The sequence below is a fragment of the Mus musculus genome, chromosome 14 (genome assembly GCF_000001635.26).
Source record: "Mus musculus strain C57BL/6J chromosome 14, GRCm38.p6 C57BL/6J".
NCBI classification, from domain to species: Eukaryota; Metazoa; Chordata; class Mammalia; order Rodentia; family Muridae; genus Mus; species Mus musculus.
The window spans coordinates 8,428,856-8,456,623 of NC_000080.6; the positions used below are offsets into that span (position 1 = coordinate 8,428,856).

Below are 27,768 nucleotides of genomic sequence, written 5' to 3' on the forward strand. Positions count from 1 at the left end.
TCTGTACTCTGTGATGACACTGTTCTTCCTTCCTTCCTTCTTTCTTTCTTTCTTTCTTTCTTTCTTTCTTTCTTTCTTTCTTTCTTTCTTTCTTTCTTTCTTTCCTTCCTTCCTTCCTTCCTTCCTTCCTTCCTTCCTTCCTTCCTTCCTTCCTTCTTTCTTTCTTTCTTTCTTTCTTTCTTTCTTTCTTTCTTTCTTTCTTAAGATTCATTTATTATTAAATATAAGTACACTGTCGCTGACTTCAGACACAGCAGAAGAGGGTGTCAGATCTCATTATAGGTAGTTGTGAGCCACCATGTGGTTGCTGGGATTTGAACTCAGGACCTTTGGAAGAGGAGTCAGTGCTCTTAAACTCGCCAACCCCCTGTTCTTGTTTCTTAAAACTGTTTATATTAAAAAGAAACCCAACCCAAGAATGTGCTTGAAACAACTGATTTGAATGAAGTTAATCTGTGAAATATGGAGAGATACTATATGGCAAAGTTCTTTTCCTCAAAGTCTGCATATGCATGTTAGTCATTTCCTTCAATAGAAAACAAATGGGACAGGGAGAGAGGGAGGCTGATGCTGGGGTGGAGGAGGCAGAGTGTTCATCACTTCCAGGGACACTGAATCATTGACGTGATACTGTGCATTGCTGACAGTTGCTTTCTCATAATTCCTATTAACTGGGATCTGTAATTCAATAATAATTTAGAGACTGATAAATATAAATCATTGTAAGTTGCATTCTGATTAAAGGAAACAAGAAACTAAATCAGTCACCAGACTGATACCTAATTACCTTAGGATGTATACTGAGTGACCACTTTGCAGCCACTAGTCCTAGCTATAGACGGCACATATTAGAAAGCAAACAGAGACTATGCCACTAACCACTCATGAAACTCCCAACCTGGAATGCAAAGCTAAATCATGGTTTCAAAAATCCCTAATGTCCAGGCTATGCTTGGAACTAAGCAAGTCAGACGCAGTTGATGAAGCACTCAAGCATCTGCTCCTAGGAGGCTCCAACAGGCAACAGAATCTTCATACAGTGAAGTGAAGTCCAGTTAAGGAATTTCCAAATCCACCAGGTCAGCCTGGGACAGAGCTCGGTTAGGCCCAGGCATGATAGGAATGGTGATCTCACAGTGAGGTCCCACCAACTAGCTTAGTGTCTGTGCTTACCAAGGCAGGCAGGTCTCTGAATTCATTTGCAATGTTAAAAAAAATGTTCTTGCTGTCTTTTCTAAGAATCAGGGGGCTGGGGTCATGGGATATTGATTCATGGGACAATCAAAAGGGAACTTGGGTAATGACTGCATTGATATGTGAATAAAAGACTGGGCTTTTGATTTGTGAGAGATGTGTGGAATTGCAAGAGATAGATGTCTTGAGAGAGAGAGAGCTGTCTGGAAAGCTGTCTCAAGCAGAACATAGGCTGTCACTTGGACCCACGATTTCACTTCCAGTTGTTTTCTGGCAGCTTCCAGATACCCCTTCCTCAGAACCCTTGTCTAAGCAGAGGCCGGTCCTTGGCAATTTTGCATGCTCTATGAAGCCTTGTTTTATTCATTTTCATTTTGTAAACATGAAGATATTTGAGAGAGAAATTCATAACAAAGTATAATTTGAGAAAAAGGATTAAAAGCTTATCAAGCACAAACATGGCTTTAAATAATGTATGATCCTTTGGACAGGAGCCCAAATCTGCTTGTGAAAAAAGGTACTTTCTCTATTGAGCAATATTAAATGAAATCAGGGGACTGCCATTAAATCCATCCACACACCAATAACTTTCCATTTCTAACGGTGTTCTCCTTATCAAAAACCTTTATGAAATAACAAAACCTGTCTGTTAATAAGAACTTTCCCTCTCAGTCTTAAAGTATTTGCCACATGACTCAAGGCCGTCTACTTGAACATGGGATGAGTATACTTCCTACTCTGTGATAAGAGCAGAACTGCTCTGATGTACCTTAAAGATCAAAGGAAGCCACCTGGCTCTCTCTAGCCATGGGTCACAGAAGCAGTGAGGAATGGAAGGGTGTTAAGATGGCAACTCCTTGTTAAATCTGGATCCATGGAGTGAGACTGTTAAGATTCAAAGATCAGTGGTAAAAGTTAGGAGGAGTAAAAGAAAATTACAGTGCAAAGCAGCTTAATGATTAACAAGGCTGTGAACTTGGCCAGCTCTGGAGGAGCGAGAACTGAAAGCACATAGTGAGGTCACGCCCACAAACCTGATCCATAAGTCTGAGCAGCTCACGGTTCCAAGGAGTTAAAGCAATGGCAACTTGCCTAGGAATAATGTGGTAAGGACAACAGGGTGAACAAAAGGAAGCACTCTCTTGGCCTCTATACTTTATTTTTAATACAAACACGCCATAAAAAGGTTTCAGACATCTTTTAAACAAGAATACACTTTCTGTAGTGTATCAAGCCATCATTTATTATCGATTAACACTGGAAAAATTTGAATGAGTAATTCTTAATTTGCTTATATAATGTATACGAAATGAGACTTAGAGGACTGGAATGAACAACTAAGAACAAATTCAAAGCCTAAAATCTGGTGTCTGTATTAATTCCTCCACAACTTTCAAAGCCACGCACTCAGCTACAAAGAGAATGCAGATGTTCTTAACATTAAATGCTATTTACAAAGCCCTTCTCTCCATTCCTTTTGACTCCATGGGCCCCCATGCCCAACACCCAGTCACGGTGCCCATTGTGGACTTCACGCTGCTGTTACGATGAAGGAGCTAGACCAACTCGTAGTATTTGCCAGTCTGAGGGTCAAAGTAGCAGTTGAGACATGGGTCATACAACAGAGTCAGCACTTCCTCGTCTTCTTCCACACGTGGATCCTCTTCACCTGTGGACAAGGGGAAACCACCAAGACATTAGCCATTGGTGTGGCCCAGAATTCCGTAAGTGCAATCCCAGAAGGGAGTCAGGGTGGGGTCACCACCTCTCTAAAGAGCTTTCTCTATGCAGGCAAAGGTTAGGCTGGAAAGAAGGACCACAGTAGAAACTACTGGATTCACTCAAGCACTCTAAGTTTGAGAAGAAATGCCAGGGACCCAAAGGGCCAGCTCCACAATGAAGGATATAAAGTAAATAGGGGGCTGAAGAGATGACTCAGGGTTAAGGACATTGGTTGCTTTTACAGAGGACCCAGGTTTGATTCTCAGCACCCGTATGGCAGCTCACACTTCCTGTAGTAACTCTAGTCCTATGGTATCCAACACCTTTTTCTGGCCTCCATGAGCACTGTACACATGGAACATAGACAGACATGCAGGCAAAACACTCCTACATATAAAATAAAATAGAATGAGAAGAAACAAGCAAACCCAAAACGCTGTAGAGAGGAGCCTGAAGGAAAGAGGATGAAATGGCAGAGTCACATGCATTAGCATCAGGATACACAGGATGATATCCAAAACACAAGTACCATGAGTTCCAGAAACTGTGTCCAATGCAGAGCAGTGAGTTCAAGTCAAAATAGAGTCTTCACTCATTTTGTTCTAAGAAGGCTACCAAAAAACTATGCATTTAAATGATGCCATTTGCAAAGTTAAGATCCATAAAGCAGAAAATGTTAGGTGAGCTGTAGTTTTCTCAGTGGTAGGAAGGTCTAAGCTCCATGGGGTTATAGATGGTGGCTTGAGTGGAGGGAACATCATTGCCTAAATCATTAGCAGGGTTTCTGATACGTTGTATGCAATTAAAACCGTTTTATGAGAATACTTTCTCGGTTCTCTCAGTGCCCAGCATGGTGTTAAAGACTTTGGCGTTCGAGTCCTGATTCCTTCAGAAAGTCTGTGTTTTCCCTTCAGAGTGAGAAAGATAAGGGTAGTCACAGAGTAAAAGAGGTGTTTAGGACATTTTTCTCTTTGTTAGCTCATCTCTCTAAGGACCAAGGACAAGTGTGAGCTTGAGATTTCAAAGGACTTGGGCAGTGAGCATGAAAAAGATCTGCAGTGACAGAGGTTCAGTGGAAAACTGCATGGTTCATGGGTGTGTGTGTGTGTGTTTGAGTGTATATGCACTGAATGGAGGTGAATGGCTGTTGTCATGCTCCAAGGCTCTCTATCTTACATTTTGAGACAGTATTCTTCCCTGAACTGGAAGCTCACTGGATTGGCTAGACTGGCTGGCCACTGAGCCTCAGAGACCCAGCCATCCTCACCTCCCAGTGCTGGGAATAGAGGTCTGAACTCCCATTCTTGACTTTTATGTGAGTGTAGCAATTGGAACTCAGGTCCTCGTACTTGTGTGGCAGGCACATCACGAACTGAGCCATTGTTCCAGTCCCCCAAAATGTTTCTTGAAGGCATAAATAAAAGCCTATTATATTACTGGGATGGGTACTGAACTGTTATAATAACTTAATAATCAGGGGGTTCAGGGCCATGTGTTCTACACCAGCCTAGCCACAGCAATACCCTGACTTCAAAAACAAAACAAAACACAAAAATCTCATGATCTTAAATGCTCACAATATAATCAGGTGGTGGAGGGAGGCTGGGCATTTTATCAGGAAAATCAGGGCAAGCTGTTACAATCACTATCAGGACACTGGTAAACTGGAGTTAGGACCACAGGCATATGTTCACATGATGAGCAAGGCTTTGAAGCCACTCTACAGCTTATCGCATTTGTACCACCCAAAACATAGCCCTTTCTGGAGCCAGACACCGAGGTGGGTGCCAGGCACAAAAGATTACAGGAAACAGGTTTGTTCTTAGGGCATGTGTAGTGAATGTGTGTCGGTGAGTTCCACACCAACAGTCCTAGGGCTAAGACAAACTGATGCATCTGCCCTGCTGACTGATACCTCACTGGAGGAGGCCTTAATGGTTTGGAACCAGTTTCTCTTGCAGTAGCTCCTTAGACAATTACGACTGTGTTGAACAGGCAGGGATTAGGGTATTCATTTTGCAGACGAGGAAGCTGAGGCCTACAAAGGGAATAGGCCATCTGAGGTTGCTTGGAGGGAATCAGAGGCAGAGTTTGGGACAAAGCCAAGTAATACGGCTTAATCTCAGTGTCCCTTCTCATATCCCGTTGCAGAAATGAATTGACAGGCTGTTAATCTGAGTTTGCTCGAGTGCCCAGGTTCCTACTTATTAAGACACCAAAGCCCCAGCTCAATGTAAGAACAAACAAACAGACTTGTGCCCCGTGGCTGAGAAATTCTCTACCTATCCTCAAGCTGGCTTCCTCCTCAGTCTCTCACAAGCAGCTTCCTCCTCAGTCTCTCACAAGCAGCTTCCTCCTCAGTCTCTCACAAGCAGCTTCCTGGGCTAGCTTTCCAGGGCACATATGAAAGTTTCCTTGTCTTCTTGCTCTCACTTGAGCCTACTTGGTTGCAGATTGATGGTGACCAATGCATGAGTTCTTGTCTGCTCAAATACACTCTTTAAAATCTTAATATGCCCAAATTTAGCTTTTAGCACCATGCTTAATGTTTTTGTGAAGGGTGTGGAATCACACATTTAATTGGGAACTTAAACATGAGACAGACTAGAAAAATGTAAAGGTGTCCTACATTTTCAAATATCAAATTTGGAAGCAGAACAAATCTGACTTCTCGTGTTTCAAAACCTACTGATGAATATGACAGAGGCTATTAAGGGGTCAGGAGTAAGGAATTCAATAGGCTCAGTGATGGGGGCATTAGCCCTGCCTGCCTTAAGATGAGGAGGGCCATAGGCATGAGCAGTCTAGAGGACTTGGTGGGCTCCAGGAGGAGGCCAGAGGGCTTTGGAGAAGCCCATTTTGGCTCAGAACAAGGAGGAATTTTCTTAGCATTAGAACTGACCAGTAAGTGGAAATGTCTTCTAGGGAGGGCAAAGGCTAGGGAAATAGTTGTATAGGATTTTGTCGATGCATCTACATGCTGCAGAGGTCCAGATTCAGAGACCCTACGATGAGTTCCTATGACCTTAGCATCCCAGGGTTTACATCCTTCAAGTGTTATGGACTCTGTCACCAACCACATTGGATTAACAGCAGTAGCCAACATGGCTACTTGGCACAATTTTTAGTGAACAGATCGCAGAAAGACTTTTGCTTTCCTTTTATTTCTTTTGTTGCCTCAAGAATGGCCTCTGAGGCTCTGCTTTTGTTCTGTTCTGTTTTTTTCCCCTTGTGGAGATGCTGACTGTTGCTTTCCAAAGGGTGTGACTTAACTATACCCAACAAAGCAGCCACTAAAGGTTAACAAGGGGTAAACCTGCTTCTCCAGAAGAGCTTCTCCAGAAGAGCTAAAAGTACCTGTAGTTTCCAAATTCTGTATCCCCAGGGAATGGGGATGGCTGCCTGAATGGTGGTGAGCTTCAGATTCATTTGGACCTCTTTGGGCCTTGATTTCATCATTTATAAACTGGTAATCACAATGTCTGTGCCATAGGGCTTTGTAGAAATCTAGGTTGCATATGGTAATATGCATAGCACAGGGCACACGGCAGTTGCCCACTTAATGGCTATTAGTACTATTTAGGATAGTAATGAGATAAACTCTGAACTATTAGCTATATATATTTTAGTAATTTATATGTATCAGTACAGCTAAGCATGAACCAAAGGCTTTGTAGAGGCAGGAGGTAAGACACTTAGATAATCTGCAGATGGCTCTGCATCCCAATTCTATGGGACATTGGGAAAATTCACTGCTGAGTCTCCATTCTGTGTACATTGAGATATTAATAGTAACTGCCAGGTTTCTAGTGGGGATAGCGCAAGCTCATACTCACCATACAATGAGTTCTCAACAAATGCTATAAACATTGTGCTGGCTGTTTTTTTTCCCAGTCTGATGTATGTCAGAGCCATTTGAAAAGAGGGAACCTCAATTGAGAAAATTCCCCCACCAGACTGGCCTGTGGGGAAGTCTGCAGTGATTTTTTTTGATTGACAGCTGATGTGGGAGGGGCACGCTCACTGTGGGCAGTGCAACCCTGGCCTGGTTGTCCTTCGAGTTATAACAAAGTAGGCTGATCAAGCCAGTGAGCAGCACACTCCCATGGCCTCTGCATCAGCTCCTGCCTCCAGGTTCCTGTTCTGACTTCCCTCAGAGACTGACTCAGTGTAAGCTGAAACAGACCCTTTCCTCCTCGAGTTGCTTTTGGTCATGGTCAGTAATCACAGCAGCAGAACCTAGCAAGGACACTCATCATTACAGCGGACATGGTCTATCTGTGTTGGACGAGAGGGGAGCATGTTCCTTATAGCTTACTTGGTCCCCCACACTGTATTTGCTTGATTCTTACAAGAGAGGAAGGAAAGGAGGAGGGACAGAGGGAGGGAAGGAGGGAGGAAGGGGGGAAGTGGGGAGAGAGAGAGAGAGAACAGTGAGTTAGAATGACATCATATGTTTCTAAATGATTTATATAGGACACTAAGACAAATTCATCTTTGATTAAAAGTCCTTAGAGCAAAAAAAAAAAAAAAAAATCACTTCTGTTTCAAAGAGGAAACCCAAATGTTCTATCAAATATAACATGAAAACATGAAAGTCATAAGTCACAAGGTCAACAGTGCATCATGGGTGCTTATGGATCTGTTATTTAATTTCTGGTCTTTACTAACGCATTGGTTAGATAAACCTTTGAGTGCAAGAGAACAGGGGCCTGTGCAGTAGTTGTTCACTGTATTCTGTGCCTGCACTAAAGACGGTAACAATGCAAGCTAGTGCTGTTAAACAGGTCAAACTCAATACATTTTACAGCTAGCTGAGGATCTTTCAAGATGAGAATAACCTCTGTGATGGGCCTTTAATGCCCAACTGCAAAAAAAAAAAAAAAATCAAGGAAGGGCTGATTCATTAGCAGAGATCTTCCTGTACAATGCAGATAAACTAAAGCAGTAAATGCTATATACATGCATTCATCTCGATACATACAACCACAGAATGGAAGCTTCATGCATTAGAACCATAGGCTTAATATAGTTTTGTGAGTTTTAGTGCCAAAACTTTAAATGCATGAATTTTAAAATTTCCAACAATGGTATTTTGTACAAAAATTGGGTACGGTTATGCACAATTTTACATTGAAATAAGTACTTTAAACTTATATAAAAGGTTTTGTTTTTATTGGAATTTAATTTCTGAGACCTCCAACTTAATCATTTTGCCATAGAAATCTCTGCTTAATGAAATTATAATATCATTAAGCAATTGCCACTATGATGTCAAGTGTTGGGAAATGTTTTGAAAGGTAATTATCCAGTATGGGTATGGGGTAATTTTCAATTATATTCTTGGATACTGCAGAGTCTTTAAATTTTTTCCCTTAAAATGCTAAATTGCTCTATTTAAAGACTGGCTATAGAAACTCCAAAAGGACAAATTAACAAATAAAACCATTTTCTGCTACCAGGCTCAGAGCATCTGGACAGGGGTCCAAATTACATTTTTACTCTTCTCCCTAGAACAAAGCCGTTTCTACTGAAGTAAAATTACCTTTCAGATAATAATCTATTTACAAACTTTCAGCTTCATCTACTCTGAAATTGGTTAGCAGCAGTAAGAGGAGCAAGCTCAGCAGAGCAGACTGAACGCAGCAGTATTGGCTGCCCGAACTCTGTCCCCTTCAGCTCACCTGTGAGAGCCAATTAATAGAAATGTTAATTATCTATATTTAATGCATTTTAACTGTGGATAATAGAAAACCTGTATTCAAGCTGAGGTTTAGAGGTTGAAAATAAATAAAGGACACTACTTTATCAGATTCAATGTCTCAGAATCAAGACATTCTAGTTGATTTTCGATTTTTCTGATGCTGCCTCTAGAATTAAGAAAAAATAATGCATTTTCCCTCCTATAGATCCTAAGGAATGACTGGCTGTATTTGTGTGTGCATTAATGCACTATGGTTTAAGCGATTCCCAGTGAGGGGCACTGTGTGGAACGGATGCCTGAGAGAGTCAATAAGGATGGCACTCGAGATAAGACGCTGCTAAGCGCCAGGAGCCTGGAGAGTCTTTTACCAACATCCCTCAGAGTAGGGAGGTGTCCATGCACTGTAGCATCTGGGACGTCTCCTGGGAAACACTCCATTTTGGTCTTCAGCAAACGGGTGCCTTCATTGTGGGGAAAGAGAGAAGGACAAGAGTGGAGATGAAATGACAGAAAGGCTCTTCCACTAGAAAGCTGTATTGCTTTGGAAGGCAAGCCATGTACATGATTACAGGTCAGGTGCCTCTGGGAACCGAGCATCCTCTGTATAGATAACTGAATAGGTCTCACCTGGAAGATGCTATTTAAGGGGCACACTATGTGACTTAGATGTTTAATTAGGGATTATTTCAACTTTATTCCTTCCAGGTTGTCTCTATTATAATTCCAAATTCGGTTAGTCACATGTGAGGGAGGCTCCTTGCTATACCGTTGTAGCCTACAGAGTCCAGCTTTGCAGGAACATGACTTCTGCCAGGTGTCAGTGCTGAGCTAACGAGTAAGGAAAGCTGGGCCTCTGTGCTGTACATAATTCTGGACTGCATGTGGTACCCCATAAGTAGGGATGGGTCTAGTAGAGGGACTAGGGAGCTCTGGACTCAGCCATGCGCTTGTTTCAGTTAGAGAGCTGACTTATATTCCTGAAAGAAAGGCACCTCTTTATAGTAGTGAGCATGTTGCTAGCCCAGAACCTCTGAGATCTATACAAGAGACAGCCCTGCTCCTGAAAGTGGTTTAAGAGAAAATATCTCTCTGCCTCAAGTTTAAGTTGGGAACAAATGGTAATTGTTGCCTTAAAGAAGTGGATGAGACTCTGTATTCTAGAAGATCATAGAAAGACCATGATTCATTTTATAAGCTGGAGGTTGAGTTGGGGGTCCAACTAGAGAACTAAGAGGGATGTTGAGAATTGGAGGGATAGCATAATGCTTGTATGGTGAGCACAAAGACCTGAGTTTTATCCCTAGAAGACATCATCTCAGTTTCTGGGAGCAGGAGACAGGCAGAACCCTGGGACCTGCTGGCCAGGCTAGACTACATGGCAAGATGAAAAACATGTCTCAATAAACAAGATGGATGACTCCTGAGGTATAATACCCAAGGTTGACCTCTGTCCCACTCCCCGAAACCATGAAGAGAGCTATTCAATTCAGAAAGCTTCATAGAAAGAGAGTTAAGTAGACTAAAAGCCATCAGAGAGGACCTGTCACAGTGTGGTTCCTTCTAACCTCAGTGGGTGTTCTATGGTAGTCCCAGAGTGCAGGTCAAGCTACAGATGGCCAGGCCTGTGGCTCTGCACTCAGAGCCACTTGTTTAGGTGTGGGATACAGGCAACTTAATCTCCTATCCTCACTGTCATGGGAGACATAATGTGGAAACACGCAGAAAAATCCCATGTCATGTAGGGCAAACCTCATTAAATTCCTATTATTGCTTTTACTTCTCCAATTTTACATCCCCTCTTCTGGGGGGAGGTTGGCTCTGTGATTCCTTTGTGCCCCCCTAAGTCTAGGAGGAATCAGTTTTCTAAGAGTTTTGCATCCAACAAATCAGCCACATTCCAGTGGAAGGCCACACATCTTCTTATATTTGGGCAGCACAAATTGGCTTTGGTGGGAAAAAAATCCCACAAAGTTAGGTGAGAGGAAGTGGGGAGGTGGATGTGGGAGGAGTTGTGGGCGAGGTGATGAATATGATCAAAACTCACTGCATACATTTCACAAAGAACTTATCAAAAACAAAGAATATGACTGCTGCCCAAGATAGAATACATGTCTGTGATCCTGGAATTGAAAATAAAGTCAATTAAAGTTTTAAAAAAGGACAAGACTTTGTTATACAGCCCAGGCTGCCTGCTGTGATTACATGAGTACCACCAGATACCACATCTGAATCTGCTTTGCACTGTAAATAAAGCCTAAGAAAATCCATAGGTTACCTCAAATTGCCCTGTGTCTCCCGTGCACCAAACACTCATCTGCACGTGAGAATGTTCTAGAGTGTTTACTTACGTCCAGAACATTGCTGGAGGCACCAGGTACCACAGGTGCTCAGTGAAGCAGACCTCTTAGACCCTTATTGTTAAGTGTGAAAACATTATGTAACTGTAAACAGGGTAACTATGAAAGGATACTTCTGTTCATGGGGGACGGATAACCCCATGCCTGCCTGCCTGTCTGCCTGTCTGTCCGACTGTCTGTCTGCCTGCCTGCCTGCCTGTCTATAAGGAGTGGTGAGGATTCTGTGAATTCTGTAATGGTATTTTGGATGATGCATACAAAGAGCATAAGCTGTCTATCTGTATCCTGTGGGAGACTGGCAGCTGAATGGCCCGTGTGACACTGCCACACAGAACGTGCAGGGGAGCTATTTTTATGAGACTCTGACAATGCCAATCTTCCCTTGGAAGGCCTTTCTTACTCCAGATTTTTTTGTGAATTGTGGAGAGGTCTACAGGCTGAAGAGAGAGGTGATTATTATTCCATGTTGGAACTGGTAGGCATGAATAATTTAAGGGTCATATCTGTAAAGGAACAAATGTCAAAAACAAATTGACAACCATTCTTCTAGCAAAGTACGGTTCATTTTCAAAAGGTCAGCTTGGTAGTTTTTTTGAGTAAGTTCTGAAATCTTCACTTCCCATTTTACATTTCACACAGGCTCGGAGAAAACGCTTTTTGAGTAAGTGTTAAGGGCACTTGTGCTGGTGGTAATTGATATTCCACAAGCATATTATAGCCGAGGAGAAACCATGAAGAACTTGCCAGTTCTCCTTCAGTCGGCCGCAGGGTCAGAACAGAACTCTGTAAGCACAATGCTGTTTTAGCCAGGTGTATGGCTCACTTAGGGTGGTGCTTAGATACTGAAGATATTCTGGCTGAGCACAAATTGGCAGGGACACGGAATCCTACTGAATAGGGCAGGGACAGGACCCTTGGGTTCCAGGGCCAGACGTAACTCATGCACTTCCTTTGGTATGACCCAGGAGGTTTTCTAGAATTGCATTAGTCAGGTCATCACAGTGCTTGCAAAGAAAGTGTAGAGGCCACTGCTTACTGTTTGATTTCAGAAGTCTCCTACACGTATAAACCCTGGGATGAGGAGGGAAACCCAGGCTTCAGCTTTTGTGAACTGCTTTACTGAGAATTTGGAAAACCTAAACCTTCCAGAAAACGCTCATGGATCTGGGTCCGTGAGTTAGCAAACTGGCAATCTCTTACATACCGAGGCTAACTGGGAATAAAAAGACAAAATGAATAAAAAAAAAATCAGTGAGAGGGAGAGAGACAGAGAGAGAGAGAGAGAGAGAGAGAGAGAGAGAGAGAGAGAGAGAACATAGTGAACAAAGTACTGTTTCCATAAGACTCTGGGGTGGCCATAAAGTGGCAGGTTACATGCAGAGACCCCAGATGTACAGATCTATGGCCCAGTGGTCCCTGGATCTCATCAACTGCGGTTAATCATTTTGAACAAGCAAGGGTGGGAGAGCGGACACAGTCCAAGGTTAACATAGTAGCCAGAAGTCTCATTCTCTGTGTGCCATTAAAAACACAGTGATTTAGTCCGGGAGATATTTAATTTCCTGGTAGACCAGAAACTTGCCTCATGATGGTGGTATGAGGGCTAAATACAATGCTTCAGCACACTTAAGCGAATGGCGACAGAATCCCAGGATGCATTCCAGATGACTGCAGCCATGCCTTCCTCTTCTGATGATACCAACCGGAAACCTGAACATTATTTTTCTTTGACAAATATTTTACAGGATTGGATGGCAACCCTATCTCAGTGTACTAGTTAAATGCAGATTGTGCTAGGCTGCCTAAAATCTCGCCACTATCATGGTGAGATTAAGCAAGTAGGTAACAGTGGTTTTGATGGTATTAATTAACTTCAAACCACCCACACATATCTCAGAGGGAGATGGTGAACAAACAGGAAACATTTGCTCCTGAATATATGAAGTACAGGCTCCTAGGAAGAAGGGAAGTGCACGGCTGATGAATCGGGGGTGGGCTGGGGGGTGGGGTGACAGCAAGGAGGACTTGCTCTTGATCTGGTAACCCTGGCCAGCATGTTGCTACAACTCCCTGATTTTGTGAAACTTGTCTTCAGTGGGAGTTTGTTTACCTTCAACATTATGTAGCTCCTACAGTCAGAAGTGAGTTATGCCTTGTAACTTGAAGACACCCTATAGCCACTTATCACATATATATAACCTTTGCTCAAGGACTGTGTGCCCAGTTCCCGTGCTTTATTTAGGACACTTCACATAACATATTATTTGTTCCCTCACAGCAAGGTCTCCTCCTGACAGCCAAGATTCGGTTTTTCTGTCATAAGTAATTATAAATGTACACCTCTATAAAGACTTCCAATTTGAGGGGCATAATCTAGTTCAGACAGTAAATCACAGAGACATCTCCATCCCTTGGGCAGCCACAGAGTAGAAGTCAGATGTATGAGCTCTCATACTCAATTTTCCATACCTGAAGGAAACGGATGCTTCCCTGCCTCCCTGGGGCAGCAGGGCAGCAGGGGAGAGGAGACCTGGCACTTTTGTTGGAGCAATCTATATTAGTTTCACTTAAAAACAACAGCCGCAACAAAACTTTTGATGTAGTGTTCTTCCGTCTTCAAGACTCAACCCAGAAAAGTGTCTCAGAGTCCTGCTGGAGGTCATTTGTCACTCTGGTTATGCACTTGAGTGAACTTCAGTCTAACTCCTACCCCTGCCAACCTAACCACTGCTGTCAACAGAGATTCTTTTAGTTTGTTTCTTTGTTTGAGAATTGTAGAGGTGGCAATTAACACTCACAAGTGGTTACACAGTGGGAAGTGGTACAGGTGGAAATTACATGGGGGTTGACAGAGATGTCAACTGTATGCCACACTGGGTTGAGCCTTCAGAAGGACAGGGACAGTTCATCTCTATAGTTTAGCCTGTATGGTAGGTATGAAGGCAGAGGTGTCTCTGAGGGACTGACTCTTGTGGTTGAACTTACCTTTATCTTTTTATGTATAGCATTTCTTGCATTCCTACCTTGCACGCTCAGACTTGCAGAGGAGTCGAGAGACTGTTCCACTGGCTGCTGACTGGGAGGGACAATGGGTGGGCTCAACATGTTCAGCCAGTCTCTAAAGAGAGAGAGAGAGAAAGTGAGCCATACGGTTGCAGCCCCATTCATGGACTTGATGCTGCCCTTGGGCTTCACTTCTCTGGGGCTTGCAAGGGAACACTTTATCTTCCTTCATGTTTCAGCAAGAAAAATGTTGAGAATGTAATAGTTTTGTGAAGAGGTTAATAAGGGATTGAACATTAAACCAATGAGTTGCTTGATTAAAACCATAGGCTAAACGATAACCATTTCTCTTCATATCAGTTGGTTATCCTGAAAATATACATACAAATAATATTTTTACAGACTAAATAGGTTTTATTGAGGAATATATGTGTATATACATATATGCATATAAGAACAGTTATTGAAAAGAGGCCATGAATTTAGAGGAGAACAAGCAGAGGAATGTGGAAAGGATTAGAGGGGGGTAGGGAAGAGGAAAATGAGTAATTCTATTGTAATCTCAAAAATAAAAGATGAGAACTAGTGAAAAGTTTATTATTTTGCAATAAAAACATAGTACATTTACATTTCAATACATTTATTTGTGGGTATAAGGTGTGTATGTGGAGGTCAGAGGGCAACTTGGAGGGTTTAATTCTCTTCTTCTCCCCTGTGTGTCCCAGGGATCACATTCAAGTCCTCCAGCTTAGAGGCAACAACTTTTATCCACTGAGACATCTCACCATCCTGTATACCTTTTCCCCATAAGGAAATTATTTCAGCAAAGCAGATGAAATACAGCAGCGATGATGCTCTTTCTGATCAGGGGTGAGAAAGCTTGACACATTATATATGATGTGGATGGCAGTGTTCTCCATGTGAGTTGAGCAGACGTCAGCCTTGGCTGTGGCGTTGGACCACCTCCATGCCCTTCTGCCTCCTCTCTCAGTCTCCTGTGCCCGCCTACTAGATACCTGGGTGGGTTCAATTCACATGGTGCTATCTAGAAGGTCCAAGTCAAATGCTTCTCATCCCTAAATCTGCTCCTAAGCTGATTAGGCAGAAGGGAATGGAAAGGATTTTCCAATGTCAATCCTATTTGTTGCATGGATATTAGCACCCTTTATTGTTTACCCCTTTCTTCTAAGCAGGACAATGTTCTTATGATAATATTTTCTTCCTAAATTTCTCTTTCTTTTCCTTCCTTCCCTTTTTTTTTTTTTTTTTTTGAGTCAGGGTTTTTCTGTATAGCCCTGGCTGTCCTGGAACTCACTCTGTAGACCAGGCTGGCCTCGAGCTCAGAAATTCGCCTGCCTCTGCCTCCCAAGTGCTGGGATTAAAGGCGTGCGCCACCACTGCCTGGCTTTAAATTTCTGAACTTAGTTCTACAGTGGGAAGTGGTTCTAAGCAGAAGCAAAGATTGTCAGCTCTCAGGCCAGTGCCAGCTCCCTGTTCCCTACAGTAAGAGGTTGGCCAAATCACTTAATGCTTCTGAGCTTGACCTGTACAAAGGAGAAAGATTGTAACTTTTCAGAGTTTTGCTCACAGAATTAGACGAACCCCACTTGGCATGGATCTGGGTACAGAGTTATCACTCAGTAAATTTCACTTGTGATATTCTGATCAAGAAAGCCTGTTCTGTGTCCTGATCTACAGTGGTAAGCTTAGTGGGAGGTGGCCTAACCAGTCAAACCAGTAAGAGATGGCTGCATGCTCACCACTCTTACATAGCTCAGTATTCACCCATACAAAGGTGAGGTTTCTCTTCTGCAAGCCACTCATTCTCCCAGTGTACAGCATTTTAACATAAAAATTACTCAGTTCCTACTTGTAATATTTTAAGAGGCTTTCAATCACTGCGTACAGCTATCCCTAGATTATGGTTGCTGAAATAGGCGAGGTGAACCTGCTGTGTAATTGAATTTCATAATAACACATTAAAGACATCAGAAAGGATTTGTCACAGACATTCAAACTAATGGGACATTTTCTAGTGAGTACCTTTTATTTAGTCCTTTTAATTACAGCTGACCAAAAATTTCCTGTACTATAGAAAATCATGAGGTCATCTACAAATTACCAGCCCTGGGACCTCATTTCTTAATAAGAGTATTGAAAGGCAGGTAGCAGGAGAAAGGAACAGTGTCATCGTCCTGTTCAGCCTGTAGCACTAATATGTCCTGGAAACTCTTCCGTCGTTTACAGAGCTCTTTCCCCGGCTTTGCTAGAGCTACACAATGCCTCATCATGCCCATCTGCTGCCACGTATTCCAACCCTGTCCTACATTTGGGCAGTTGTCAGTACTTGTAGCTGGAATGAGCGATATGGTGAAAACCTGGCCTTTCTTGTCCATGAATGTGGAAGTACCTCTATGGTAAGTTCCCATACGTGAGAGTCTTGGAACAAAAGGCACACTTGGCACTGTCAGATACTGACAAACTCCCTACACAATCCCCTCAACACCTGTCTGCTCTCTCATACAATGTGCAAGATGACAGTTTGCCCAGAGCAAAATTATAAGGATACCATGTTTGGTTTTCAAATTCTCCCTAGTCTGGTCCATGAGAACCGCTCTCATAAGGTAATTTTGACTTGTCTTAATTCTTAGGGTAAGTGGATTTGATTGTATTTTCATGTATAAGACCATTTAAGAAACATACATGTATGTGCATACATATGTGTGTTTACCTATCAGTTTCTTATTTTTGTTTGGTCACTTGTCTTTTCTTAGACCCTCCCCACTACCCCCCATGTAAATGCTTTTTTTATTTTCAGGTAGTCAAATACACCAATCATTTATTTTTTATTTTTTAGAATACTTAGAGTCATATTTAGAAAACTTTCCCCTACAACCACATTTTTTAGAAGTCCATCCATGTTTTCTTCCAGTTATTTGTCTGGCTTCATTTTTAAAATTTAGATTTCTGATCCATTTAGAGTTTAATCTAACATGTGTGTGTCTATTCTGGTATAAGTTACATGCGATGGTTTGTATATGATTGGCCCAGGGAGTGGCACTCTTAGGAGGTGTGGTCTTGTTGGAGTAGGTGGGTGTACTGGCTAGTTTTGTGTCAACTTGACATAGCTGGAGTTATTACAGAGAAAGGAGCTTCAGTTGAGGAAATGCCTCCATGAGATCCAACTGTAAGGCATTTCCTCAATTAGTGATCAAGGGGGAAAGGCCCCTTGTGGGTGGGACCATCTCTGGGCTGGTAGTCTTGGGTTCTATAAGAGAAGCAAGCAAGCAAGCCAGTAAAGAACATCCCTCCATGGCCTCTGCATCAGCTCCTGCTTCCTGACCTGCTTGAGTTCCAGTCCTGACTTCCTTGGTGATGAACAGCAGTATGGAAGTGTAAGCCAAATAAACCCTTTCCTCCCCAACTTGCTTCTTGGTCATGATGTTTGTGCAGGAATAGAAACCCTGACTAAGAGAGTGGGCTTGGGCTTTAAGACCCTTATCCTAGCTGCCTGGAAGCCAATCTTCTCCTAGAGGCCTTCAGACTAAGATGTAGAACTCTCAGCTCCTCTTGCACCATCCCTGCCTGGATGCTGCCATGTGCCCACCTTGATGGTAATGGACTGAACCTCTGAACCTATAAGCCAGTCCCAATTAAATGCTGCCCTTATAAGAGTTGCCTTGGTCATGGTGTCTGTTCACAGCAGTAAAACTCTAACTAAGACAGTGTATACACAACGTTGGTTTTTGCAATGACTAAGATTCTATTGACAATTCATATTATTTTAACAATGATTTAGAGTACCAGTATGGTAGTTTGAATGAGATACTCCATATAGGTCTTGGCATTTAAATCCTTGGTCCTTAGATAGTGGCACATTCTGTGGAGGTTTAGGAGGTGTGGTCTTGCTGAAGGAAGTATGCCACTGAGTTTGAGAGTTTAAACTCTTATTTTGAATTTGCTTTTCTCTTTAATGTTTGGGGTCTGAGATGAATGCACTCTGTTCACAGCTGCTGCTCCAGTCCCTACGCCTGCCTGCTGCTCCCCACAGTGATGCCGGTCGACTATCGTCCCTCTGGAACTATAAGCTCCAAACAAGCCCTTCCTCCTGTAGGTTGCCTTGGTCATGGTGACCAGCAATAGGAGAGTTTTATCACAGCAGTAGGAAAGTAATTAATATATAATGCAATTAAAACTTTAATTGAAGTGTCTCTTTTGTTTGGCTTTTTTTCCTGGGCAGGCCATTTAGAAACTATGATTTTAACAGAGGTTTACATGTTATCTAAACAAGGGTTAAACGGTAGTAATCAAAGCATTTTCTTATAGAACTTTCCAGAGTCTCCCAAGTGGAAGGCAGAGGACATAGCATTGTGCCCATTTATTACCCAGGACTGCCATATGTCTTGGGACTACACAGCATACTGTGAGAAATGCTGGTCCAGCTTCGGCCAGTTTCTTGTCTAACTGACCTTCTTCCTTCTCCTTTTCCCTTTTAAATGCAGGGACCAAACCACGTCAGCACTCTGGGCTCTGATGCACTTTCCTCTGCCCCTGAGCTCTACCCTTTAAAAAGAAACAATACTTTATATATTCTAAATAGTATCATGTTTTTCCAAGAGAACCCGCCCCACTGGCTCCCATTGTCTCTTGTTCAATAGGAGCCAGTGGTCAAGCTGCTGTATATTACACACTTACCTCTGTGTGTGTGTTTAGTGCTAATCATCAACTTTAAATGCCCACACCTTTTTCTATGCAAGCAAAAGACATGAGATGAATGGGGACTTCCAGCTCAGATTCTTTTATAAGCTGCTGTACTGGTTAGCTCATGGTTAACTTGACATAATCTAGAGTCACCTGGGAAGAGGAAACCACAACTCAAGAACTGCCTCTACCAGACCAGTCTTTGGGCCAAGTCTGCAGGGCACTGTCTTGATTAGTGATTGATGTGGGAGGCCCCAGACCACTGTGGTCAGTGCCACCTCTAGGCAGGTGGTCTTGGGTTGAAATAAGAAGTCATGTTGAGCAAGCCATGGAGAGCAAGTCAGGAAGCAACTTTTCTCAATGGTTCCTACTTCTGGGGCAGATTCTTGATGAAGACTGATGTGGGAGGGCACAGTCCATTGTGAGTGGTACCACCCATGGGATCTTGGATGTATAAGGAAGAAGGCTGAGCAAGGCACCTAGCAGATATCCTCCATGACCTTGGCTTCAGTTCCTGCCTCCAAGTTCCTGCCTTGACTTCTTTCAGTGATGGATATTGATCCAGATAGATAAGCTAACCAAACCCCTTTCTCCTCAAGCTAGTTTTAGAGGACCTTGTTTTATCACAGCGACAGAAAGTAACTAGGACAGGTGCTTATCCCAGTTTGACGTGAGCTTCCTACCCTAGTCGCCATGTTCTGGAATCCCCTCATGTTCCTTGTTCAGCTACTCTCAGAACTGTCCTGTCCTCAACCTTCTGGCTGCTTCCTCAGCTCTGACCTGTCAGTCACCCTTTCATGGTGGAGACTAATGCTCACCCTGCACTGAGAGGCCTCTGCTCCTTGGTCAGTCAGCATTCTTTCTCTCAGGCCTGCTCTCGGAGCACACCCTAAAGCTGCTTCTCCCTACTGTTGCTCTCAAGGACTGTCAGGTTTCCCAACACAGCCCCCATTAGAAACACGGGAGAGTTCCTGGCCTCATGTGTGAGTGCTGACCATGGTTTATTTAAGAGTCAAGGCAGTGGGATCATGGTAAATGCCACACACAAAAGTACAGTGCAAAGGAAGACTAAAAGCTGTCTTGTGAATTTCAATAAGGCCAGGAACCTTAACATTTTGGTAAAAAAATACTTAAAAAATTATCCCATCTAGCCCATGTGCTAGACAGTGGACATTGTTTGAGTAGACTGAACACAATGTTATCAGTTAAAACAGACTGTGGTTTTAGGTTGGGAAGTAGCTCATTGTGGAAAATGCTTGCAGTGCAAGCATAAGGACCTGGATTTGGATCCCTAGATATGGTAGCATGCATCTGTAATATCAGAACTCCTATGGAGAGATGGGAAGGTGGAGGCAGGACAGTCCCCGGAATTCACAGGCTAGTTCACATGGTGTATGAAGTAGTGGACAACAGGTGACCTTGTCACAAACAAGGTGAAGATAGTGGATGAGGTTGTCTTCTGACCTCCATGCTTGTGTACACACACACAAATGTACACACACACACACAATACACATACATATACACACAAATGCACACACACATACACAAATGCACACACACACATACACACACAAATGCACACACACACATACACAAATGTGCGCACACACACATAGACACACAAATGCACACACACAAATGCACACACACAAATGCACACACACATACACACACACACACAAATGTACATATACACACACTTCTAAACAAAAGATAGCTTGACTTCAGTTTTTATATTTAAACAAGATTTTGTTGGTAAAATAATTATTTTATATACATTAATTTTATTAATGTGGTACTACATAGATAACACTATCTCTCTCTCCCTCTCCCTCTCTCTCTCTCTCTCTCTCTCTCTCACACACACACACACACACACACACACACACACACACACAACATATGAGCACAAGTTAGCTTATCATCTCTTTGCATATATGGTAACCACTGAGTAAATTCCTGTAAGCCAGGCCCTGGGAGCTGTAAGATATAATATTTTTGGTTTCTGCCCTGAGAGTGTCATGGTCTAATGGAGGAAGCATTCCATTGAACAGAAAAAGACTATGGAACAGAGGCTGTCCTGTCCTCATTGGCTGACCAGCTAATCTGTGAGTGTCCTTAAGGGTCCCCTTGCAGTGGGGCTGCCTATAATCTTGCACACACTGGGTGCCTGCTTAGGGGGACGCTTATTTAGTTACATCAAATTTGATACTATTGGTGTGCTCAGATGCCTACTACCGTAAAGCTCTGTATAGAGGAGCTGATCTGATAAAATACTTCCCCTAGAATTCTGTCATGCCTTTGGCAGTCTGCAGCGACACCTAATAGTGACATCCATTTGCTACCAATGCCTGTTTCTAACTCACTGAAAGAAAACTGGACTCTAAAAGTCTTCTCTGGTCAAAGAGACCGAGGTGGAAGACAGGTAAATGTCTCAGTTTTGTGGGAATTCAGTTTTGTTTTTGTTTTTTTGTTTTTTTGTTTTTTTTTAAACACTGGCCCACTCTTTTCTCTTCCTAAAGAAAGAAATTCTGCATCTCGGGACTCCAGGAGGTGATGGTTCAAGTTTTTCTGGGAAGCATGGGGCAGTAAGTATATGAGCCAGCCACATGTCCCTCTTGCTTTCCCTGTCTGCTCTGCTGTGAAAATAAGCCAGGGGTTAAGTTTTAAAGGTGTTGATCCAGGTTCCAACGGGGCCTTGGGGTGACAGACAGTGGCCTATAGGCTGTGCCAGTGACCCCTAACTCAGAGGAAGGAACTGTGAAATGGAAAATTATTTGCAACATTTGAGTCCTTGTCATGGACTCTGTTCCCATCACCGAAGTCCAAGCAACTGTCTTGCTTCATGCTCTCTGCATCTCTCAGATCCCCAAGCATTCCCTGTAGGCTGCCAGCTCTACCCTGAGTTAAATGATGGCGGTAGCTCCGCCAGCTCTAACTGTCATGAAGCAGACTGTCACAGAACAGATACTCTGGGTCTACTTATCACATGACTATCAAAAGCCCAGAAGGTGGCATGTGCCTCAGTTAAGTTGAGATACAGGATTTGTGCACACTATGAGCTATCTTAGGTTCTTCAATGCACACACACACACACAACACGTAACAGCGTACCAGGTAATAACATTTCCATCGTTACAATGTTGGAGATTTGGTTTGCTTTAGCCATTTCACAATAGATTTTTTAAACTTACAGTAACTCTACTGTGCTGAGAAGAGCAAAATGCAACTCCTTCACTTCATGATGGTGTCTCCTTCTGCCCCTTTCTCTCTACTCCTCCTTCCCATGTCTGCTATGTTATTCCACTTTCTACAAAACTGACTGACTTAATTCCCACAAATGGATGAGAGCATGGTGAGTTTATCCTTCTGTGTCCATCCTATTTTGCTCAACCTGATGACCCAGATCTCACCCCCATGAATGCTACAGCATGCCACTCTTTTTCCTTGCATGCGCATTTGTTTAACCCAGGGTACAAGACCGGTGTCATTCCTTGGGAACCAGCTATCTGTTTTTTTGTGACATGTTTTTTCACTGGCCAGGTACTCGACAAGGGCTAGACTTGCTGGCCACTGAGCCAGCTCCAGGGTCTGCTTGTCTATGCCTCTCCAGCACTGGCATTGCAAGTGTGCAAGTGTGTAAGCCAGGGGAGAAAAGTGCTCAGAAGTCCTGCTTAGCCCAAAAGACTATGAAGCGTCAATAACCAACACAGAGCGCTATCCCAAGCAGAGTGACAGTGGCACTCTTATCTTGGGGCTAACCAGCAGCTGTCTAAGGACATAAGGTCTGCTCAGCAGGAGGAAGTCATATCTGAAACCGCGAACCTAGGCAACTACTTGTGGCTGGAGAGGAGCACTTACAGTGACCTTGTTCTAAATCAGTATAATTTCTCACAGTATTCTACCTACTTATCTTATACTCACAGAGTCAGCTCTCACCCTTCATCAAGGAAGCTTCTATTTGGAACAGGTTGAGACTATTACAGAGATCCACAACTGGTCAGAAGGCAGAGAAGTGACTGTCGGATGCGCATTCCCAGTTGATACATTCACAGTGCAACCCCTACGTCTATAGCTCAGGGACCACAGTGCGAGGGGGCAGAAAGACTGCAAGCGCCAGAGGGCCAGGGCAGCTGCTGGATGACTGGGAAGCTGCACCCACATGCACAAACATGTTAACAACATGTTTGCCTAACCAGAATCTGCATTTCACGAGGCCCTACTGATAGACCTGCTACAGACCAAGGCTGCTGAGAGGAGAATCAGTTTTCTACAGGGGAGAACTCCCTGATAGGTTATCCAGTCCCAAGCAGTCAATTCTAAACACATATAGATAAACAACAGTAAACATAACATAGTAACAGTAATTAACGAAAAGGTCATTAATTCGAGATGGAGTGGCAGGGGTCATGGGAAGTATTGAAAGCTGGAAATGGTATACGTGGTAGTCTCAATATTCTGAATAAAGAAGAAACTGAAGAATCATGTTCCTTTCATTTTTAGTTTCTAAGGAATCTCCAGGCCACTTTCCATAATGCCTGTACTAATTTACATTGCCAATAACAACAGTGTATACTCATCATTGCCTGCATTCATTTTGTTTTTTTGATGTTAGCTATTCTAACAAAGGGAGATTATCTCTTTGTGGATTTTGCCCTGCAATTCTTTGATATTTATTGAGACCGAGCAGTTTTTATTAGCATATATAGATATTGTACAAAATGATGGTTTCACCATGACGCTTTCTTACATGGACATCATGTGACTTATCCGCTTTCACTCTCTTGTCTCACCTCTACCCTACAACCTCCCTTTCTCTTTTCAAACAGTTGCTCTTGTACTTTCTCATGTCATATACATACATATACATATGTGTGTGTATGTATACAAATAAATACACATAGATTTGCTTGCCTACCTATACACATTCTTCATATGAGAATAAAAATATGAGATATTTATTCTTGTGACTCTGGCTCATTTGCTTAAAATAATCTTTAAGTTCCAACCATTTTCTTTCATTGTTCATAATCTCATTGTTCTCCATGGCTGGATAAAGTTACATTGTTTAACTATATAACATTTTACTTTTACATTCATTGGTGATGACCATTTAGGCCATTTCCACAAACCAGCTATTGTGACTAGTGCCACAGCAAACGTGGCTCTCTGGGTCTGACTGTTGAATGCTGAGTTCAATTCCTTCAGGAATTCGAAATTACTCAGTAGTGTCACAACAGGATGTTCTGATAGTTCTACCTTAGTTTCTTGAAGACCCTCTGATTTTCATAATAGCCTTGCTAGTTTACATTTTATCCCACAATGCACTGGAGTCTCTGCTCTTCCATATCACAGCCAGTCAGAAGTGTGTGTGTGTGGGTGTGTGTGTCTCTGTGTGTGTGTGCATGCCTCTGTGTATTCTTGGTAACAGCCATTCTGACTATGACAGTGAGATGGAATCACAATGTAGTTTTAACTTGCACTTGGGATTTGGGATTTTTTAAATATAACTATCTATTGACCATTTGTGCTGTTTCTGAGGAGTATTTAATTCATTTGGCCAATTATCCTTAATTAGTAATGGGGTTTTGGTGTCTTAAGGTTTGAGCTTCATGCATATTTTCTGTATACGTCCTGTCACTTCCCCCTTCAGAAGGCTGCCTCTTCACTGTCCACTGCACAGACGCTGTTTCATTTGACTCAGTCTCACTGAGTACTGCTCTTATTGCTTGGCCTCCTGGTGGCCTTTTAGGAAGTTCTTGCCTATGACTCTATCATGAAGTGTTTTGCTATTAGTTTCCAAGTTCTAGGTCTTACATTAAGGTGTTTGGTCCATGTGGGATGCTTTTTTTTTTTTTTTAAAGTAAGTAGACAATGATTCTTTTACAATTACTATTTGGTGAGTCAGGTATGTATATCACGTATTCTGGTCGATTACACTTCCTATACCTTCATACCCTCCTCCTTCCGATGACTCTCTTCTTAACAACTCTCCCTTTGACTTTCATGGCTTTCTGTTGTTCTGGGGCCCACGGAGTTTAATTAGGGTTGCTTCTATGTGCCTGAGTTAGAGGTTATTTACTGGAGCTGGCTACAATAATGAAGAAAATGGTTTCCCCTACCTCCAGCAAAGATTAGCTACCAATAGGTCCTCAGGGAGGTTGGGCTCATGGCAGAATTGACAGCATGGTAGACACGGGCTTCCTGTCCTTTCCCTGCGTGTGCATATCTTCTTCCCTAGTAGCATTTGTTGAAGAGACTATTTTTCTCATATTTTTGGTGGATATTTTGAAATTCGGATGGGTGGGGCTGTGTGGTTTATTTCCAGATGATAACTGTGTGGTTTACTTTCAGGGTCTCTGTCCTATTTCATTGGTCAAGATGGAGCTTTGGTCTATGCACTCAGCCTTTACACCTCTTCTTTGCAAAGCACCCATATCTGTAGGCTGTTTTCATCAGGCCGTTTTTCCAACTTTAGTTGTTTGAATTTCTTAGACAGTGCATATATAAATCCCTTGGCAGATGAGTAGCAGGCAAATATTCTCCCGAATTCTGTTGGTTGCCTGATAATTTTGTGGATTACTTCCATTGCTGGGCACAGCTTTTAAAGGTGAAATGCAGGTAGCAGCCTGTATTGGCTTTTGTCGTCCATGATTTTAGAGTCCTATATAAAACACTGGTGCCTCTATCAGTGTCTGGACTCACTTGTACTCCTGGTCATCTCACAGTTTAAGGTTCAAAGCTTAGCAGTTTGGTGAGAGGGCCTACTTTCATTTTCCTGCAGATGGAAACACAACTTTGCCAGTATTACTTATTGAAATTGTTGTCTATTCTGGATTATATTCTTGGAACCTTTGTCAAATATCAGTTGGCCATATGAACATGGAATAATTTCTGGCTTATTCTGTGCCACTGTGTTATCCATCTGCTTCTATTCCATGATGACTTAGTTACTGTAGTTTTATTGCATATCTTGACATCAGGAATTGTGATGGCTCCTACATTGTTGTTGTTTTTCTCCTCTTAGAAACACTTTGGTTAGTATGGCTGTTTTGTGTGGTACCATGTGATTTTGAGGATACTTTTCTATTTCTATGAAATAGACATTGACTTTTGATGGGAATCTTACTGAATCAATAGACTGCTTTGGGTAGTATGAAAATATTGACAATATTGATTCTTTCAATCCACAAGGATGACAAAATCCTTTCATTGTTTTAATATCACCTAGAGTTTATTTCATTAATAGTTTGTCATTTTCAGTTCAGAGATCTACTTTTTTCTTAAATTTCTTCCTAAATATTTGTTTTTATATGTAGCGATAATGAATATTTAAAAATGCCCTTTCATCAAGTTCATTATGGTTTTATAAAAATGCTACAGATTTTTGCATGCTGATTTTGTGCTCTGCATCTTCACTAAATTTGTTTATAAGTTCTAGAAACTTTTAAATGGAGTGCTGTCTAGAGACATATAACAAGCGTTCCTACAAACAGTAAGTTGTTCTCTTTTCTTCTAGTCTCTCCATGTCTTAGAACACCTTAAAACTGAGAGTACCAGGTTCCACCAAGTTCTTTATGCTCCAAGAAATCATAAAACTACTACTGTCTTTATGCTCATTCAAATGTAACTTTTATGTTTTCTGCAGAACTGAATATCATTCTAGCTTGATAGTATTATCTGTAGGGTAAAGGACACATTTTACATGGAAGATAGTTAAACCCTAGAATCACTTATCACAGCATTAGACATCATCACATATAACTAAGACACATAAACTATCAACTTGAAACACCAGGAAAAGGGCTGACCCTCACTCCCTATACTGTTTTTAGAAAAGCTATTTCATAACACACACTTTGATGTTTATTGATCTCCTAAGCATTAGAAATAAGACACGGCTCCTGCTCTTGAGGGATTCACTCACGGGAGTAGTTTGAGAAGAGAGCCTAACACAGGGAACAGCCGGGTGAGCAGATTAGGGAAGGTTTTATAGCAACAGCCATGAGACAGCTGCTCCTTAAGGACGAGAGTGAGGTAACATGGTAGAAAAATAGGTGGAAGAAGCGTCTAGAAGAAACAGCATGCAACACAATAGGAATGCAGTGCAACGAAAACGCAGTGCAAGGGAGCCTGAAGCACTTGTGACCATATGAAGTTATTAACCGTGTGTGTGTGTGTGTGTGTGTGTGTGTGTGTGTGTGCGTGCGTGTGCGTGCGTGAGTATATTTATGTATGTATTTAATATGTGTGTGTGTGTATGTATTATACTCAGTTGCTTAAAAAATAGAATATGTGAGTGGCAAACTAAGTTATGAGGGCCCTACAGAATCAAGCAAAAGTTGTTAGCCTGGAAGAAGTGTAGATGTGCATTTTAGCAAGACCTCAGTGTAGATGCGCAGAGAATGGATTGGTGAGAAATTAGAGAGGGACCATGAAGATCAGTTAGGACTTTATTGCTGTGCAACTGGGAATAGATATGGTATTATTTAAATACGTAGGTGTAAGAAACATATGGAAAAAGCACAGAACTTCCCTCTTGACAACAGTAATTTTTTATGGTGCCAAAATAGTTGCAGTTCAGTGGGGTCAGAATATGACATGCCTGTTTGTAGATGCCAGTCTATCATCCTGATTCTTTTAGGTTGGAGCTTTCTGACTCTTTATGTCTTCCTGAAAGTAGGACATAAATTTTCTCCACTAAGGATATTATCTATCTATCTATCTATCTATCTATCTATCAATCTATCTATCAATCTATCTATCTATCTATCTATCTATCTATCTATCTATCATCTATCTATCATCTATCTATCTATCGTCTATCTATCATCTATCTATCTATCTATCTATCTATCTATCAATCTATCTATCAATCTATCGTCTATCTATCTATCTATCGTCTATCTATCTATCTATCTATCTATCTATCATGTATCTATCGTCTATCTATCTATCATTTATCTATCTATCTATCTATCTATCTATCGTCTATCTATCTATCTATCTATCGTCTATCTATCTATCATCTATCTATCTATCATCTATCTATCGTCTATCTATCTATCATCTATCTATCTATCA

General features: G+C 42.1%; 1 protein-coding gene and 1 long non-coding RNA gene across 8 annotated transcripts in view; one reads left to right on the plus strand and one right to left on the minus strand.

Moving 5' to 3' along the window:
* Gm41095 overlaps positions 1-18,185 on the plus strand; it is a 67,936-nt gene extending 49,751 nt beyond the window's left edge. For both annotated transcript variants that reach the window (XR_874217.2, XR_874218.2), the window contains exon 3: positions 17,991-18,185. This is a non-coding gene — a long non-coding RNA (predicted gene, 41095). The remainder of the gene's footprint in view (positions 1-17,990) is intronic.
* The window catches only part of Cfap20dc (CFAP20 domain containing), a 235,166-nt gene continuing 209,713 nt past the window's right edge, over positions 2,316-27,768 (minus strand). For 3 of the 6 annotated variants that reach the window (XM_006518106.4, XM_006518107.1, XM_011244773.3), the window contains 2 exons: positions 14,001-14,095; positions 2,316-2,863 (listed from right to left, as the gene is read on the minus strand). In XM_006518106.4, the coding sequence (XP_006518169.1) occupies positions 2,751-2,863; positions 14,001-14,095 (208 nt within the window). In that variant the 3' untranslated portion in view covers positions 2,316-2,750. Of the gene's footprint in view, positions 2,864-13,962; positions 14,096-27,768 lie in introns of all 6 variants that reach the window. The other 3 variants (XM_030248079.1, XM_011244772.3, NM_028934.3) reach the window with 2 other exon arrangements.